Below are 13,368 nucleotides of genomic sequence, written 5' to 3' on the forward strand. Positions count from 1 at the left end.
TTGAAGACCACTCTACAAAAGAAATAATGTTTTGTAGTTTAATATAAAAACTTTTATAAAATGCACTGTGACTTACAAGCACTAGTAAATTCATAACCTGGTAGTAATTAGTCTGTGGAGCAATGAGCTTGGAGGATTCTGATTTCCACTTTGACTGTGAGGTGATAAAATACAGGCACTTCTTCTAGCATGAACAGAAGAAAGTTTCTATTACCAGTGTTCTGCTTCCGGTTGAATTTTCTAGGCATTTACTGCTTCATGCTTGAGTGTAACTGTAAAAGCATCCCATACGTGTAGTTCATAAAGATCCTAAATTTTTTCTTCTATTGAAGTAACAGTTTTTTAGCACAGAATGTTGCTGGAGTGCCGAGTTAAGCATGTTGCTAAAATTGAAGAAAATGAAATGCTCTTGCATGTACATATGAGCGTTCATAACCCCTAGCCCCAAAAAATCTGATACCACTTGCTGTCCTCTGGCAGCCTGCGTGTAGGTCTTCCATGCATTTCCCACAGTAAGAGTAATAATTTAACTCATTTGCTTAAAGATTGGACTCGAGTCTCTTTGTAGAAAGATGCATACTGGAGTTAAAACTCCTAGAGAAAGAGGCATTATTGAGCTCTTTCTAGAGTTACTGTTTCTCTCAGCTAGCTGTCTGTTGCAAGTTTTGGGGAAGTTGTCTTGGTTTGGGGCTTCTTGGTGAGATTTCCTTTTAATAACAGTATTTGTGCTGTTTTTTTTTCCTTCTGCTACTGAAGGAGAGAAGCCATATGAATGTTACATCTGCCATGCTCGCTTCACTCAGAGTGGTACCATGAAGATGCACATTTTGCAGAAGCACACAGAGAATGTGGCCAAATTTCATTGTCCTCACTGTGATACTGTTATAGCGAGAAAGAGCGACTTGGGTATGTATCTCACAAAAGTGGCCATTTGGTGAAGATTCTACAAAACACATCCCAAAATTAAAGTTCACATAAGCCAACTGCTATCTCTTTTTTTTTTTTTTTTTTAATCTAATAGTTCTGGTAACTGTACAACATGAAGCACAGACTTAGATGTGTGGCTGGTAATACACCCTTATAGTTTACAATAGGTGCTGCAAACGATAAGATTTTTCAGTTTCTTTTCATTCTTTGAAAATGTAGCATGTTTTCCAAGCGTACAAGGCAAACTACTGTTTTCAGGCCCGTAGATGCAAGGCATTTATTGAACTTGGACCGAGATTACAACTGCATATGGATCGAGGTCTGAAAAACAAAAGGTCACTTGGCTTGACGTGCACATTGGAGGCCATTAAGTTTCATGCAGATATTTCATCAAGCTAAAAGGTTTGAATTGGACCATATAGTTTAATTTTCCAGGATGTGGAGCTGTATGTCAAAGAGAGGGTAAGAGAGACTGAGTTGTCACAAAAGCCCTGAGTCCTTGCAACAGGAGAATCTTGATGTAGTGAGCAGTACCCAGTGCGATTCCGGCAGGCGAGCTCTCTTCTATGTTCTACAAGAAGGTGAAAAATAATATCACACCCAGAGCAGCTGAGGAGAAGGAAGAAGCCACGATTTGGCAGAACTTTCTGTCTATAAACAGAATATCACCCAAGTAATGGGAAGGCAGGCTCCCTTCCAATAAAGGCAAGTGTAAAGTGCTACAGTGAGAGGCACTTTGAGAGGTTGGCAGTCAGTTGATATCAGGAGCAAACGAGCTGATTTACAACAGAGGAAAACTGATGTTAGCTATGAAGAATTTTTCTTCTAATAATCCTTTAGTCTAACCTAAGCTGCCATGTGCAGCTGTGGTATGCTCTTAGTTGGAGGATTTTAAAGAAGCAAGTAAAACCTCTGTTGGGGATTATCTGCTGGTTTTCCTGTTGCCTTCTAGCCCTGTCACGGTGAGTTCTAATCCTGCAGAAAATCCTGTTTCCCCTAGTGTATTACCTGGCTTCTGGCTGCATCCAGGCAATTTGGAGTCGTCTTAAGCATAACAGTCCACAAGATGCTTTAGTTTGACCAGCATATGTTAAATGCAGGTGTACTGTATTGGCACAAATTACTAATAACCAAATCTAGAATCCTGTGGAAAAACTTGATGGAGTTTTTCTGCAAGACCTTTCTGTCTAGACATTGTTCTGGTTGCTTTTAATTGAGAGTCTTTTAGAGTCTTTTAGGGTCTTGGTAGAATCCTAAATTAACTATTTCACTTCTGGCTTGAGCTGAAGAGCGTGTAAGGGAACTGTACGCTAGTCTTGCATGTTTGGAAAGCCATGGTCATTAAAGCCTCTAATGCTTTTGCTCCTAGGTGTCCATTTGCGAAAGCAGCATTCCTACATCGAACAGGGCAAGAAGTGCCGCTATTGTGACGCTGTGTTCCACGAGCGGTATGCCCTCATACAGCATCAAAAGTCTCACAAGAATGAGAAGCGCTTCAAGTGTGACCAGTGCGATTATGCATGCAGACAGGTAAGCTGGAGGGACTGGCACCCCTTAGGAGCATAAGAACAGGAGCTAAAAATACGAGGTGGAGATCTTAGTTCGGCCAGCTGTCAAGATCAAATTAGCTGTCTGCCTTTTGAAGGGTGTGAAGGAAGGTTCAGTGGCCTTTGATGGTGTAGCGCTCCCCTGTAGAGAGTATCTTCTGAGTCACAACCTTGATGCATCTGTTGACAAAGGGATCAGGGTCTATATAGGATGGAAGTAGCTAAGACTGAATATGCCATCAGTCAAGGTGTTCTCACGTTCCTGAGGAATCACCCTTTCCTTGATATTAAGGAGAAAGTTTTGGCCTTCCTTCAGCGGAAAATTTGCTCTTCTCTATCCATGTATCGGAGTTCTCAGGTTACTTTTCTGTCTTGCTTGTACCCATCAGGAGCGACACATGGTCATGCATAAACGGACCCATACTGGAGAAAAGCCTTATGCCTGTAGCCATTGTGATAAAACCTTCCGTCAGAAACAGCTCCTTGATATGCACTTCAAACGATACCACGATCCCAACTTTGTCCCTGCTGCCTTTGTCTGCTCCAAGTGTGGCAAAACATTCACTCGCAGGGTAAGGGAATGGACTCTCTTGAATTGTGGGGTTTTGGAGTGGAATGAGGTTTTTAGCCTAGGAGAGGGGAACGTGTTTACCCAGAAGGAAAGGTGAGTGAAGTACAGGGCACAATACTGATCTTTTAAATAAAGCATTTCTTCCTGGAAGGAAAAGAGGAGGAGGGTAAGATCTGGTATAATTCAGTAGTACTAGCACGTATTAGCACTGACAACGTGAGCAATGTGAAAATACAACTTGATGAATAAAACCCAGTGAAATTCATCCATTTCCCCTAAATAGTCTTCTTTTAAAAAAAAAAAAAAAAGACGTAGGTTACTAGAAATGTGTTTGAAAATACAGAGCCAGAATATCTGATCTTAAATGCACATTGTATTTTTTTTTGTCATGTTTTTTCTCTTCTTCTGAGTAGAACACAATGGCCAGACATGCTGATAACTGCTCTGGGCTAGATGGTGGAGAAGGGGAGAATGGAGGCGAGACAAAGAAGGGCAAACGTGGCCGAAAGAGAAAGATGCGGTCTAAGAAAGAAGATTCATCTGATAGTGGTAAGAAACAGCTCACTGCATTCTGAGACTTACAAGGCCTGTGATTCACTCCGTGTTTGCTTGTTCTGCAGGTTTGTTCTGGCACTTGAAAGGCTTTTACCTAACTGTCAAGGACAAAAAAATGATAGTACATGGCCAAGTACAGAGGTGACTGCCTGTGAGGGATAGTGTAGATTCTGCTGTCCCAGGCCTCTTCCAAGACAGAGGAGTTAAAAAGAAACACACCTTGCCTAGGCTGCGCAGTTCCTGTCCTGCCCGCTGTTCTATGTATGAAATTCTCTGGTAATGTTTCCAGTGTCCCAAAAGAACCTGTGTTTCTGTGGTGCACTGCTGTGACACGGTAGATGTGCCTGCTTCGCCGCTGCTGGGTAGCGTGCGGCGTGTCTGAACAGCCCCACTGCTGAGCAGCCTGGCTGCTTCCCCGGGGGAAGGCTGGCAGTGTCCAGGGGGGAGGTGGAGAGAGCACTGGCAATCTGTGTGCTGCTGTCAAGGGCCTGCTGAGGCACTTAAAGGGTCAAGGAGCTGGTGGTGTCTTCTACTTCACGGGTGTGTTTCCATGTGTGCTGGTATTGAGAAGATGGCTTTTGGGTGGCTCTGACTTCCTGGACAGTGTGCCAGGAGCTGGGTTAGGTGGGATTTGTAATAGGGCAGCTGCTCTCTGTAAGCCTCTCCAGAACAGGGAGACAACAGAAACTGTTGCAACAGATAGTGATCACCTTCACTGCAGTATTATTTGTGAAGGAAAAACTTGGTCATAGTTGTCCTCCCTCCTGGTAGAGGGAAAACTTAGTCATGTCTTCAGCAGGAAAATCCAAGTAGAGTCTCAAGACCAACCAGTTCAAAGATGATTCTGCAAAAGCATTATTGCTGATTAGTTTTTTTTATCTGGAGTGCTTTATGCAATTAATTAAGGCTGTAGGTTGGGAGAACCAGGGATCTTTCTGGCCAGAGAACGAGTCTCTGAAATTCTTATGTGGCAAACAGGTTTTATAGGATGAGTGTGGTCAAATGGCTTGTGCAAACCTTGACTGCAAAAACTCTGTGTAAGTGCTTAATCTCATGTTTGTGTAGATGTTCAGAAAAAAAAAAAGGTGTTGAGTAAAGCATGTGTAACTAATTGTTCACTTAAGATATGAAAAGATTATGGAGTCAGAGAGAGTAAAATAACTGTCTTGATGGAAGGTAATTCAAAATGTAAGATTATGGAGTATCTAATTTTTAATATCTGATTTGTAGGCTTCCTGGGAGTTTAGCCTATTCTAAAAACCTGAATTTTATTTAGCCGATATGGTCTGGGTTCAAAACGGTTTTTTGGTCATAAGTCATGTTTGTTAGGTGAACTGGTGAGGAGCATAGTACGACTGTAGCTCAGACTGTGATTGAGAGAATCCCCTTGGCCTTAGATGAGCTGACAAGTCTGGGCTGATCTTCCTCAGGAGTCATTTGATAGATGTGAAGAATTTACCAGTGTGAGCTGAGTAGTGGTAAGAAAGAGGTCCTAACCACATTCTCAGGAGAACTCTGTTACTCAGTGTTGTTTTTATCTCTAGATCTGCAGTTTCGTAAGTTTTGGCAACTGCTAAATATCTAAAAATGGTGAGCAAAGCTGTGACGAAACAGACCTGTCTTGTGCTAATGGGAAAAATACCAGATAGCAAATGATAGTTTTGTCTCCCATCTGGCCGGTCTGCTCAACATTAGACTGTTAGTTGATAGGCGTTAAGTTAAGGGGGGGGGGAAATGTAAAGAAGCTCTAAAGAGGTGGGACCTGAGAAATCCAATAAATGAAAGAAATTTGGCTTGGCGAATACTCCTTGAGTGGCTATATAAAATAATGCAGCATATACATGCTTCAGTAAACATAAGGGAGTTTGGTTGGTTGTGTTTGTTTTTGGTTTTTTTTTTCTCCCTCCAGATTTTTTTTCACAAGTTTAAGGGCAATCATTTTGCTATCCAAACAGTATTATTGTCTTCAATCTCTCATATGCTTTTTGCCTGCTTTGATTTTGCCCAGGGCATTGTGAATGTGCCGATGGTGCTAACCTTAGTAATTTTAACGAGTTTTCTGAAGAACGAAGTGTAGAGCAATAAGCTCAGTTAACAACATAAGTTGCAAAAAACCCCCAGCTTGCCATCAGGACTGTTGACCTGGCATCAGCTCCAAAATGCAATGAGCTGCAAATTGTTGATGTGAATGGGAGAGTACATCATAAATTCGTTGAGTGGACAGGGCCTCATAAAATATACTGCATTAGACCTGTCCTGCCTCTGAAGAGAGCTCTTGGGGAAAATCCTCCTTGTCACTGATGGGTAAACTGTGTGTTGATGGCTCTGGAAAGCACGGTGAGTGGTCTGCAGGCCTGTGCTCACCCATAATGCTTAAGAACTCCTTAGTTTTTTTGTGGTTTTGCCCTATTCAACTTGAGACTTCGAGGTCTTGGACACAAGTCCAGTGTCTGGCAGCTGCTACCCTGGTTTCCTATCTACTTAACAGAGAAAGACTGAAGGATGGCATTGCTGTTTCTTGAGGGTTTAGGTGATTTGCTCTTGGATTCCTGGTGGCTGCTACCAATATTTACATGTGACTGGCCCCTTTTAACCTCTTGCCCATCTATTTTCTCCGCACTTAGTCCTCTCCAAATCACCTTAGTCCCTCTCCTAAGCATCCCATAAGTAGTACATAGTATGGTATGATCCAAAACTGCCTTTCCCCTGCATCCCATTATGTGTCCCACGCCCACCCAGCGATTTCCCCATCCCCCTTGGTCTGAAAGGTGATCTGGAGAGCTGCTCCTGGTGACTCATGTTGGTGGGTCTCACACCTGGGTGCTGGGGCTGATGGCTTTTCTGGGAGTGGCCCAGACATGATTTTTTTTCTTCCTCAGAAATCCTTGATTTGGGTTCCCACTTTCTGTTGTGCACCCCTGTGTTCCTCTGGGTTGTGCAGGAGGGACTTTGATGGGCTGATAGCCCAGGAGTAGCCCAGCAGTGCATTATTTGGTCCCACTCATGGCATTGTCTCTCTGAGGTCCTTTGTGGGTGTGCAGAGGAGCTTTTATCACATCACCTAGCATAATTATGTTTCCTCTTGCTTTTTGAAAGGCAACTTGTTCCCCCTAATGTGCCATTAACAAGGTAACAGTTTGTGCCAAGGGTTTCTCAGCAAAGGCCTTGTTTTGCCACCTTTCTCATTGGAATTGACTCCTTTTGGATGAGGATTTGATGGTGGTTCTCTGTAGATGGACGTGTTTCATTCTCGTTTGAACTGAAGACTTACCTGATACAATGTTTCTTACAGAGGAAAATGCTGAACCAGATTTGGATGATAATGAGGATGAGGAAGAGACAGCAGTAGAAATTGAGGCTGAACCAGAAGTCGAGCAAGAGGCTCCTGCACCTCCTCCCAGTAAGAAACGAAGAGGAAGACCACCAGGCAAAGCTGCCACCCAACCAAAACAATCCCAGCGTAAGTCATTAGTTGAAGCTTATGTTACACTGCTTGCTTGAGCTGCTTTTTCCTTGGATTTGGCAGTTCTCATAGGAGAACTGTTCCCCTCAAGTGAGCTTATTTAAAAAGTAGATAACTACTTGTCTCTACTTTGCTAAGAACTCACCTTTCACTTAAGATTTGTTGCCAGGGTTTCCTGGTCATGAGGGAACATAGCCACTTCAGACCATGCTAAAAAGAGAGGACGTTATTTTTTTTTTTTTCATCAATATTACTCCATTTCATAGATGTGCAAACTGCTCACTTTTGTACCAGTTACGGTGTCTCTACTCTAGTACAGTTCCTGGTAAAGCAACTGTTAGTGCAATCACCGCGTTGCTCTTACGTATGTAGACTTTTGTAGGTATTGCCACAAATTCACATGTTTCGGGCCTGTAGTTCTCAGGAATGCATCAGTGCAGGTGTCGGGGTTTTTTTTTTCTGTAAGAATAGACATCAGTAATTGTGCAAAGTCTAAGTAAATACATTCTAGGAACAAAGTAAGAAGGGCAAATTTGTTCCTTCAAGGGGTAATGGCTTCCCCAGTGGCTTGCCTGTCTGCTCAGTGCTACGAGTGTGGGCTGTGGCTTGTACCCTTCCTAGAATTACAGCCTGTGGAAACATTTTATGCTGAATTCATCACTGATGTCACTGGATTCTGCTGAATTGGAAGTTTTGCCTTATGCCCATATACTGATACGGTCTTGTTCATTGATTACAAAATCCACTGTTTGAACAATGTCTTAATATCAAAAGGCATACTGGAACTGTTGTGGTGGTAGCACCCCTTCGTGTAGGGGCAAGGAAGTAGGTGCTTGGTGCTTGGGTGAATGATGCAGGTTGAATCGCTCCCCACCAGCGTGGGAGTGAGAGTTGTGGGCCCCACCTTCCCTTTTCATGGAAGAGTCTTAAGTGTGTACAGAAAAGTTATCTGCTGAGGCGTGCAGGCCAGCTCTAGAACCAGTAAAAAACCCTGTTGTTTCCCCCCCCCCTCCTTTGTTTTCTGCCCTTCTAGCTGCAGCAATCATTCAGGTTGAAGACCAGAACACTGGTGAAATTGAGAATATTATAGTTGAAGTAAAGAAAGAACCTGATGCAGAAACAGTAGAGGAAGAGGAGGAAGCTCAGCCTGCTGTAGTGGAAGCTCCCAATGGAGACCTCACTCCTGAGATGATTCTCAGCATGATGGACCGGTGATGGAGGAAGACCACGCTGGCTGACTGAACTGGCCTGGGCTGTGTTTAAGCGGCTCAAATCTATTTTTCCTTTTACCTTTTTTCTTGGCTTTGGGAAATGCATCATTTTAGACCATTTTACCAAACGTACTGGGAAATAAAACTTCAAAATGATGTTAGAATGTGATTTAACTAGAACTTGCTGTTTTATGTTAGCATTACAGGATCATGGAACATTAGGAAATATTTTGGAGTCCTTGAGGGTTTCCTGTGAGATGCTTGATTTAGTTTTGCTCTGAACTGCGTTGTAAAGCTGGTCCAAGGGCCGTGTCTACATGCACCAGGTTTTAATATACAAAAGCGGAAGCCTTGACTAGAGTATGTGGTAAACCACTCCGGACTTGCCCTTCCACTTCCCAGAGTCCTTGAGCCTCTTTATCTCAGTAGTGTTTTTAACTGTAAATGCAGACTTGGAAGGGTTCTAGACTTTTAAAATGTTTTTTGCTTTTTCCCCACTGACTAGCTCCGGTTCTCCAAGTCGGCTGCACACGGTAGTTTTGGCATGCTCCAACTGGTTTCTGTCCTTAATATGCTTTGCTTTCTGCAAAGCATTTCTGTAATGGTCAAGCTTGTAAATAACTTTTTTTTACATTGTAATCTTTTTCCATTAATTAAGAGGTATGCAAAAATGCAGTTTAAATAAACCCCAGTATTTTAATTCCTTTCAAACAAAGTGACAAGAGAATTGATAGAGTGTAAATGTTGGAAAAGCTGTTGATAACCAATCATGTAGAGAAGAGATGTACCCAGGCTATTGCTTGCAGAACAAGAGAAACCCACACGTGAAATCTGGTTTTGAAGCACACAAAACTGGCGTTTGAAACATGTATAATTAACCTTCTTTTTTGAGTTATAATTTCACGACTACATTTTCTTTGCTCTATCTTGTAGTTGTACTTTGTGTTTATGGATCCTATGTTAAGGCAGAAGTGGTGATAAGTGGGTCACTGCAGCCCTCAAAACCTGGGCCAGGAAATTTTAATAGGTCAGTAATTATACAATTTTGGATCTCTGATAAAGACAAAAAGGAATAATGTGAAATACAGATGATGCCTGTATATGAATTGTCACATGTTAAAATATGTAAGCTTTTTATAGAGCCTCAGTCTTGCTGATTTCAAACAAATTTTTCTTCTATGTATCGCTTTTAAGAGAGCTATCAGTTTAGCTATCAGACTCTAGGTTGATGCATTTTTGTACTTAGCTGTACTGTGTGATATTTTTCATTATTTTAGGAAGCCAACATGGGAAAAAAAAAAAATACTGTTATAAAATATGTAATGGGGTTTGAAAGCTGGGAAGGAGAATATACTGCTGTACAGCTAATAAATAATAATGGATTAACATGCGTGCTCAGCGGCTGCTTTCTTCGTGTATATTTGTGGTGTGACCAGGTGGCAGTTACAAGTAGGAAAGCAGGAGTAGTTGTTGCTTTTCGTTCGTTTGGGCGGCGAGTTTAAGTGGTTGTAGCTGATGGGTTAGCTGGCGGGAATATTACTGCCACTGCAGTTCTGGAAAAGGCGACCCCCACTTAGGTGGGGTTTCAGGGGTGGATCTTTTCTTAGTTTCCTGTGAAAGCAGCCTAGAGAGCCAGCTGAGAGTTAACTCGCAGGCGTAGCTGTGTGAGTTCAGCACGGTCCCTCTGGTGCTGCCGAGCAGGAGTCGCTGCGGCGGCACAATACCGTTATTTAAAAGGAAATTGTAAAAAAGCGTAAGAGTTGCTATTTTCCCTAGGTGTTGGGTGCCTGCTTACCTCCGGTCCTCCTCAAACTTGCCAAGAAAAGCAGTCTGGAGGTTGATGCCTGGAATCCTGAGCAGGGCGGAGGCTTTTTCAGCAGGTGGGAGAGGTGAACGTGAGGAGGGCTGCTTCTGCGAGAAGCGGATAAATCCTCGAGTGCTTTGGGTCGGACAAGGCCCTTGTGTGCTCCCAAGCCCAGCGATGTTTCAGACGCGGGCAGTGCTCTGAAGGAGATGGGATTCTGCACTAATCCTGGAGCTGGGGAGGCTTTGTGGCGAGCTGGAAAACTGGTGGGAGCTCTAACAAGGTGTCCTCCGGAGCTGTGAGGAGTACCGCCATCATCTCTTAAACCCTGTGGCTCAACCCACTTGCTGACCAGCGGGGTGTGAAAGATGTTGCAGGGGCTTTGGGTTTAACTGGTGACCCGTGGCCGTGCCCCAGAGGAGGTGTCACGGGTGCCCTGGCCTCCCTCCACCCGCCTGAGCCCGGGTCTGAGTGACCCCACGGCCCGTGTTGGGAGCTCTCCTGGCGTTCGGGGGAGCTGGAGGAGATGGCTGCAGGTGAACAGCTCGGTGGCGGGCTGAAAGGGAGAGGGTCGGGTGTGTTTGTCCAAAAAGGCTACAGGTCTGTGATCTGCTGGTGGTGCGTGGTGTTCCTTGGCAGCTCCTGCCCTGCGCAGCCCGCTGCTGCAGCAGGCCTGGGGAGATGGGGCCGGTCACCAAAGGGGGACGGCTGGTGGCTTCTGTTGTGGTTATCTGAGGAAATGATTTCTAAGCAGCGCTTTGTTGTGGACTGCTTTCTGAACTTTTCTCCAGAGACCCAAGCGAGGGTTTAGCGAGGGTGGGAGCGCTCGCCCTGCGGCCATCCTCCTTTTTTCCCTCGGCCTGGTGTGTTACTTCGCAGTCCGCTTAGCTGACCTGGTTTCTTCATGCTTGCTCAGTCAATAGCCCTGTTATGCAGCCTGGTTTTTATTTGATCTGATCCGAGGCTCCTGCCTTGGGCTGCCTCTCGTGCCAGGCTTCTGGTTCGCCCTTGGTGGAGCTGCTCTGGAGAGATGCGAGAGCAACGTCCCAGCCTGCTCCTGAGGATGCGCAGCCGGGGCAGCACCTCAAGCCTGACTGCGGACAGAACATCTCTGCTCAACCCCAGCGCTGTTGTAGGTGCTGGGAAAGCTGTGCCCCGTGTCCTGGAGCGTGAGGGAAAGGCCAGGGTCAGTATGGATCCGAGGAGCATCACTCCCTTGGCCGGTTGCTTGGCCCGGCTCCCGTCTCTGGTGCTTGGGCTGCTGTCCTGAGGGCATGCTGGAGGACAGCGTCGGGCTGGAGAGGGGCTGAGACCAGCTCTACGTGACTCTTGTAGCCTGCCGAAGGCTCATTTGGCTGCCAGGGGTTGAGAGCTCCCCCGGCTTAGCGGGGATTAACTCTGCCGTTACTATGTGGGGGGCCAAGCTCGCTTCTTTAGCCCAGGATGTCGGACCGAGGTTTTGTTGGTGCAAACCCTGGCGCGCTTTCTTCTGCCTCATGGGAGGAAAAACTAATGACCCCTTCTGCTCTTTGTCTTCACGTCATCGTAGCAGATGATTCTCCGGGTGAGAAGACAAATGTAGATCGGGGGCCGGCCCAGGGAGGCAGCTCTTGGCAGAGGTGGAGGAGGCAGGGACACCCTTGGTAGAGCAGTTAGTGCCTCCCGAGCTGCAAGGCTTCTGGAAGGTGGGCTGGTGGACTAAACTCTGCCCTAAACTGCGTTGGTGTGAGCAGGGCAAGAGCTGTGGTGGATTTGCTGGTCTGAGCGTGTGTTTAAGAGCAGACTGAAGACGGGCCAGAGCTATTCAAAATCCAAGGAGGTCAGCAGGACATCAGGCAGGCGTGGTAGGCAGCCAACCTGGGGAAGTGGGAAGGGAAATAAGAAGCACGCAGACAGCAGAAGAGGGGACAGGCTGCCCCGGAGGAGCAGACATTGCTTGAGTGTGCAGGGATGGAGTTGGGAGAGCCAAAACTGGAGATGGACTCAGAGAAGCATATGAAGGACAAAAAGATCAGCTGCCGTATTAAGAAGGGCTTCAGCAGTAGCAAGAAGGCTTTGGAAAAATGCAGGCCTGCTCCTTAATGGAGCAGAAAACCTGGTGGCAAAGGACGTGGAAAAGGCCAAGGTAGTCGGGGCTGCTCTGACCCTGATTTTGGCAGGTGAGGTCTGTCTTCAGACCTCCCAGGGCCCAAGCCTGGTGGCAGAGTCAGGGAGGAACGTCTGAAGGTGCAGAGGAAGCCAGCCAATGTCATCGCGCTCTCATCTTTGAAAAGTTGTGGTGACCTGGGGCGGTTCATGACACCCGGAGAAGGGCAAATGTCCCACCCGTCTTCAAGAAGAGGAAAAAGGAAGATCTGGGGAGCTACCTCGCTGCATTCTCCAAGGAGGTGGCTGGCTATGTGGACAAGGCAGGAGCAGCGAATGTTCATCTGGACTTTAGCATGGCTTTCGCCAGTCTCCTGTAGTGTCCTTATGGCAGAATTGAAGATGGGGGGGGGGGGGGGGCTGGAGAAAAGGATTTTTGGGTGCGTGGAAAATTGGCTGGACCACCAGGGTCAGCATGATCAGCAGTATGATGTCTAACTGATACTGGTCGTTCGTGTTCCTCAGGGATCGCTTGTAGGGCCAACTGGTCCCGCCTCAGTGCAAGAAACAGATGGGAGACCGGCATGAGCCTGGCAGAGTCCCCCAGGATGGTTACCACTGGAGCTCAAGATGGATGAGAAGAGGCCATGAGAGAGTGGTGTGACCACCCTGGAGGAGAGAAAGCTTGGGGGGGGGGGGGACCCTGCTGCTGTCCACAAATAGCTGCTGGGAGAGTGTGGAGAAGATTGAGCCAAACCATTTTAAAAGGTGTGCCAGCAAAAGCGCAAGAGGCAATGGGGACAAACTGGAGCAGAAGAAACTCCAGCTCAAATTATGGAAACCTTTTCTCACAGTAAGTGTGGAAAAGGTGCCCGGAGAGTCTGTGGGGTCTCCATCCTTGGAGATGTTCAGATCTCGGCTGGGCATGGCCTTGAGCAGCCTAACCGGCCCAGTCTAGAGCAAAGGGTTGGGACCCAGTGGTGACCAGCAGCCACCGCCACCCAAGGAGTCAGCAGTGGTCGAGAGCCGTGGGAGAAACTGTCACTGTGAGAGGACCTGGGACACGGTCACTGGTGTGGGGCACCTGGGTGCCCATGTCAGGGCGACGCCGGAGCGTCGGGGCTGGGGGGAAGCCGTGGGCAGAGGAAAGGACAAAGCAAAGCAGTGTTCTGGAGCCAGGGGTAAAGAACTACCGTTACCCCCAG

The 13,368-nt window shown here is 46.3% G+C and overlaps 1 protein-coding gene across 10 annotated transcripts in view; it reads left to right on the top strand.

Annotated features, from left to right (window-relative positions):
* CTCF (CCCTC-binding factor) overlaps window positions 1–9,672 on the top strand; it is a 36,678-nt gene extending 27,006 nt beyond the window's left edge. For all 10 annotated transcript variants that reach the window (XM_042797437.1, XM_042797436.1, XM_042797435.1 and 7 more), the window contains 6 exons: window positions 757–906; window positions 2,297–2,457; window positions 2,864–3,046; window positions 3,459–3,594; window positions 6,893–7,060; window positions 8,097–9,672. In XM_042797437.1, the coding sequence (XP_042653371.1) occupies window positions 757–906; window positions 2,297–2,457; window positions 2,864–3,046; window positions 3,459–3,594; window positions 6,893–7,060; window positions 8,097–8,278 (980 nt within the window). In that variant the 3' untranslated portion in view covers window positions 8,279–9,672. The remainder of the gene's footprint in view (window positions 1–756; window positions 907–2,296; window positions 2,458–2,863; window positions 3,047–3,458; window positions 3,595–6,892; window positions 7,061–8,096) is intronic.
* Window positions 9,673–13,368: the final 3,696 nt, after the last annotated feature.

The sequence above is a fragment of the Tyto alba genome, unplaced genomic scaffold (genome assembly GCF_018691265.1).
Source record: "Tyto alba isolate M040663 unplaced genomic scaffold, T.alba_DEE_v4.0 Super-Scaffold_26, whole genome shotgun sequence".
NCBI classification, from domain to species: domain Eukaryota; kingdom Metazoa; phylum Chordata; class Aves; order Strigiformes; family Tytonidae; genus Tyto; species Tyto alba.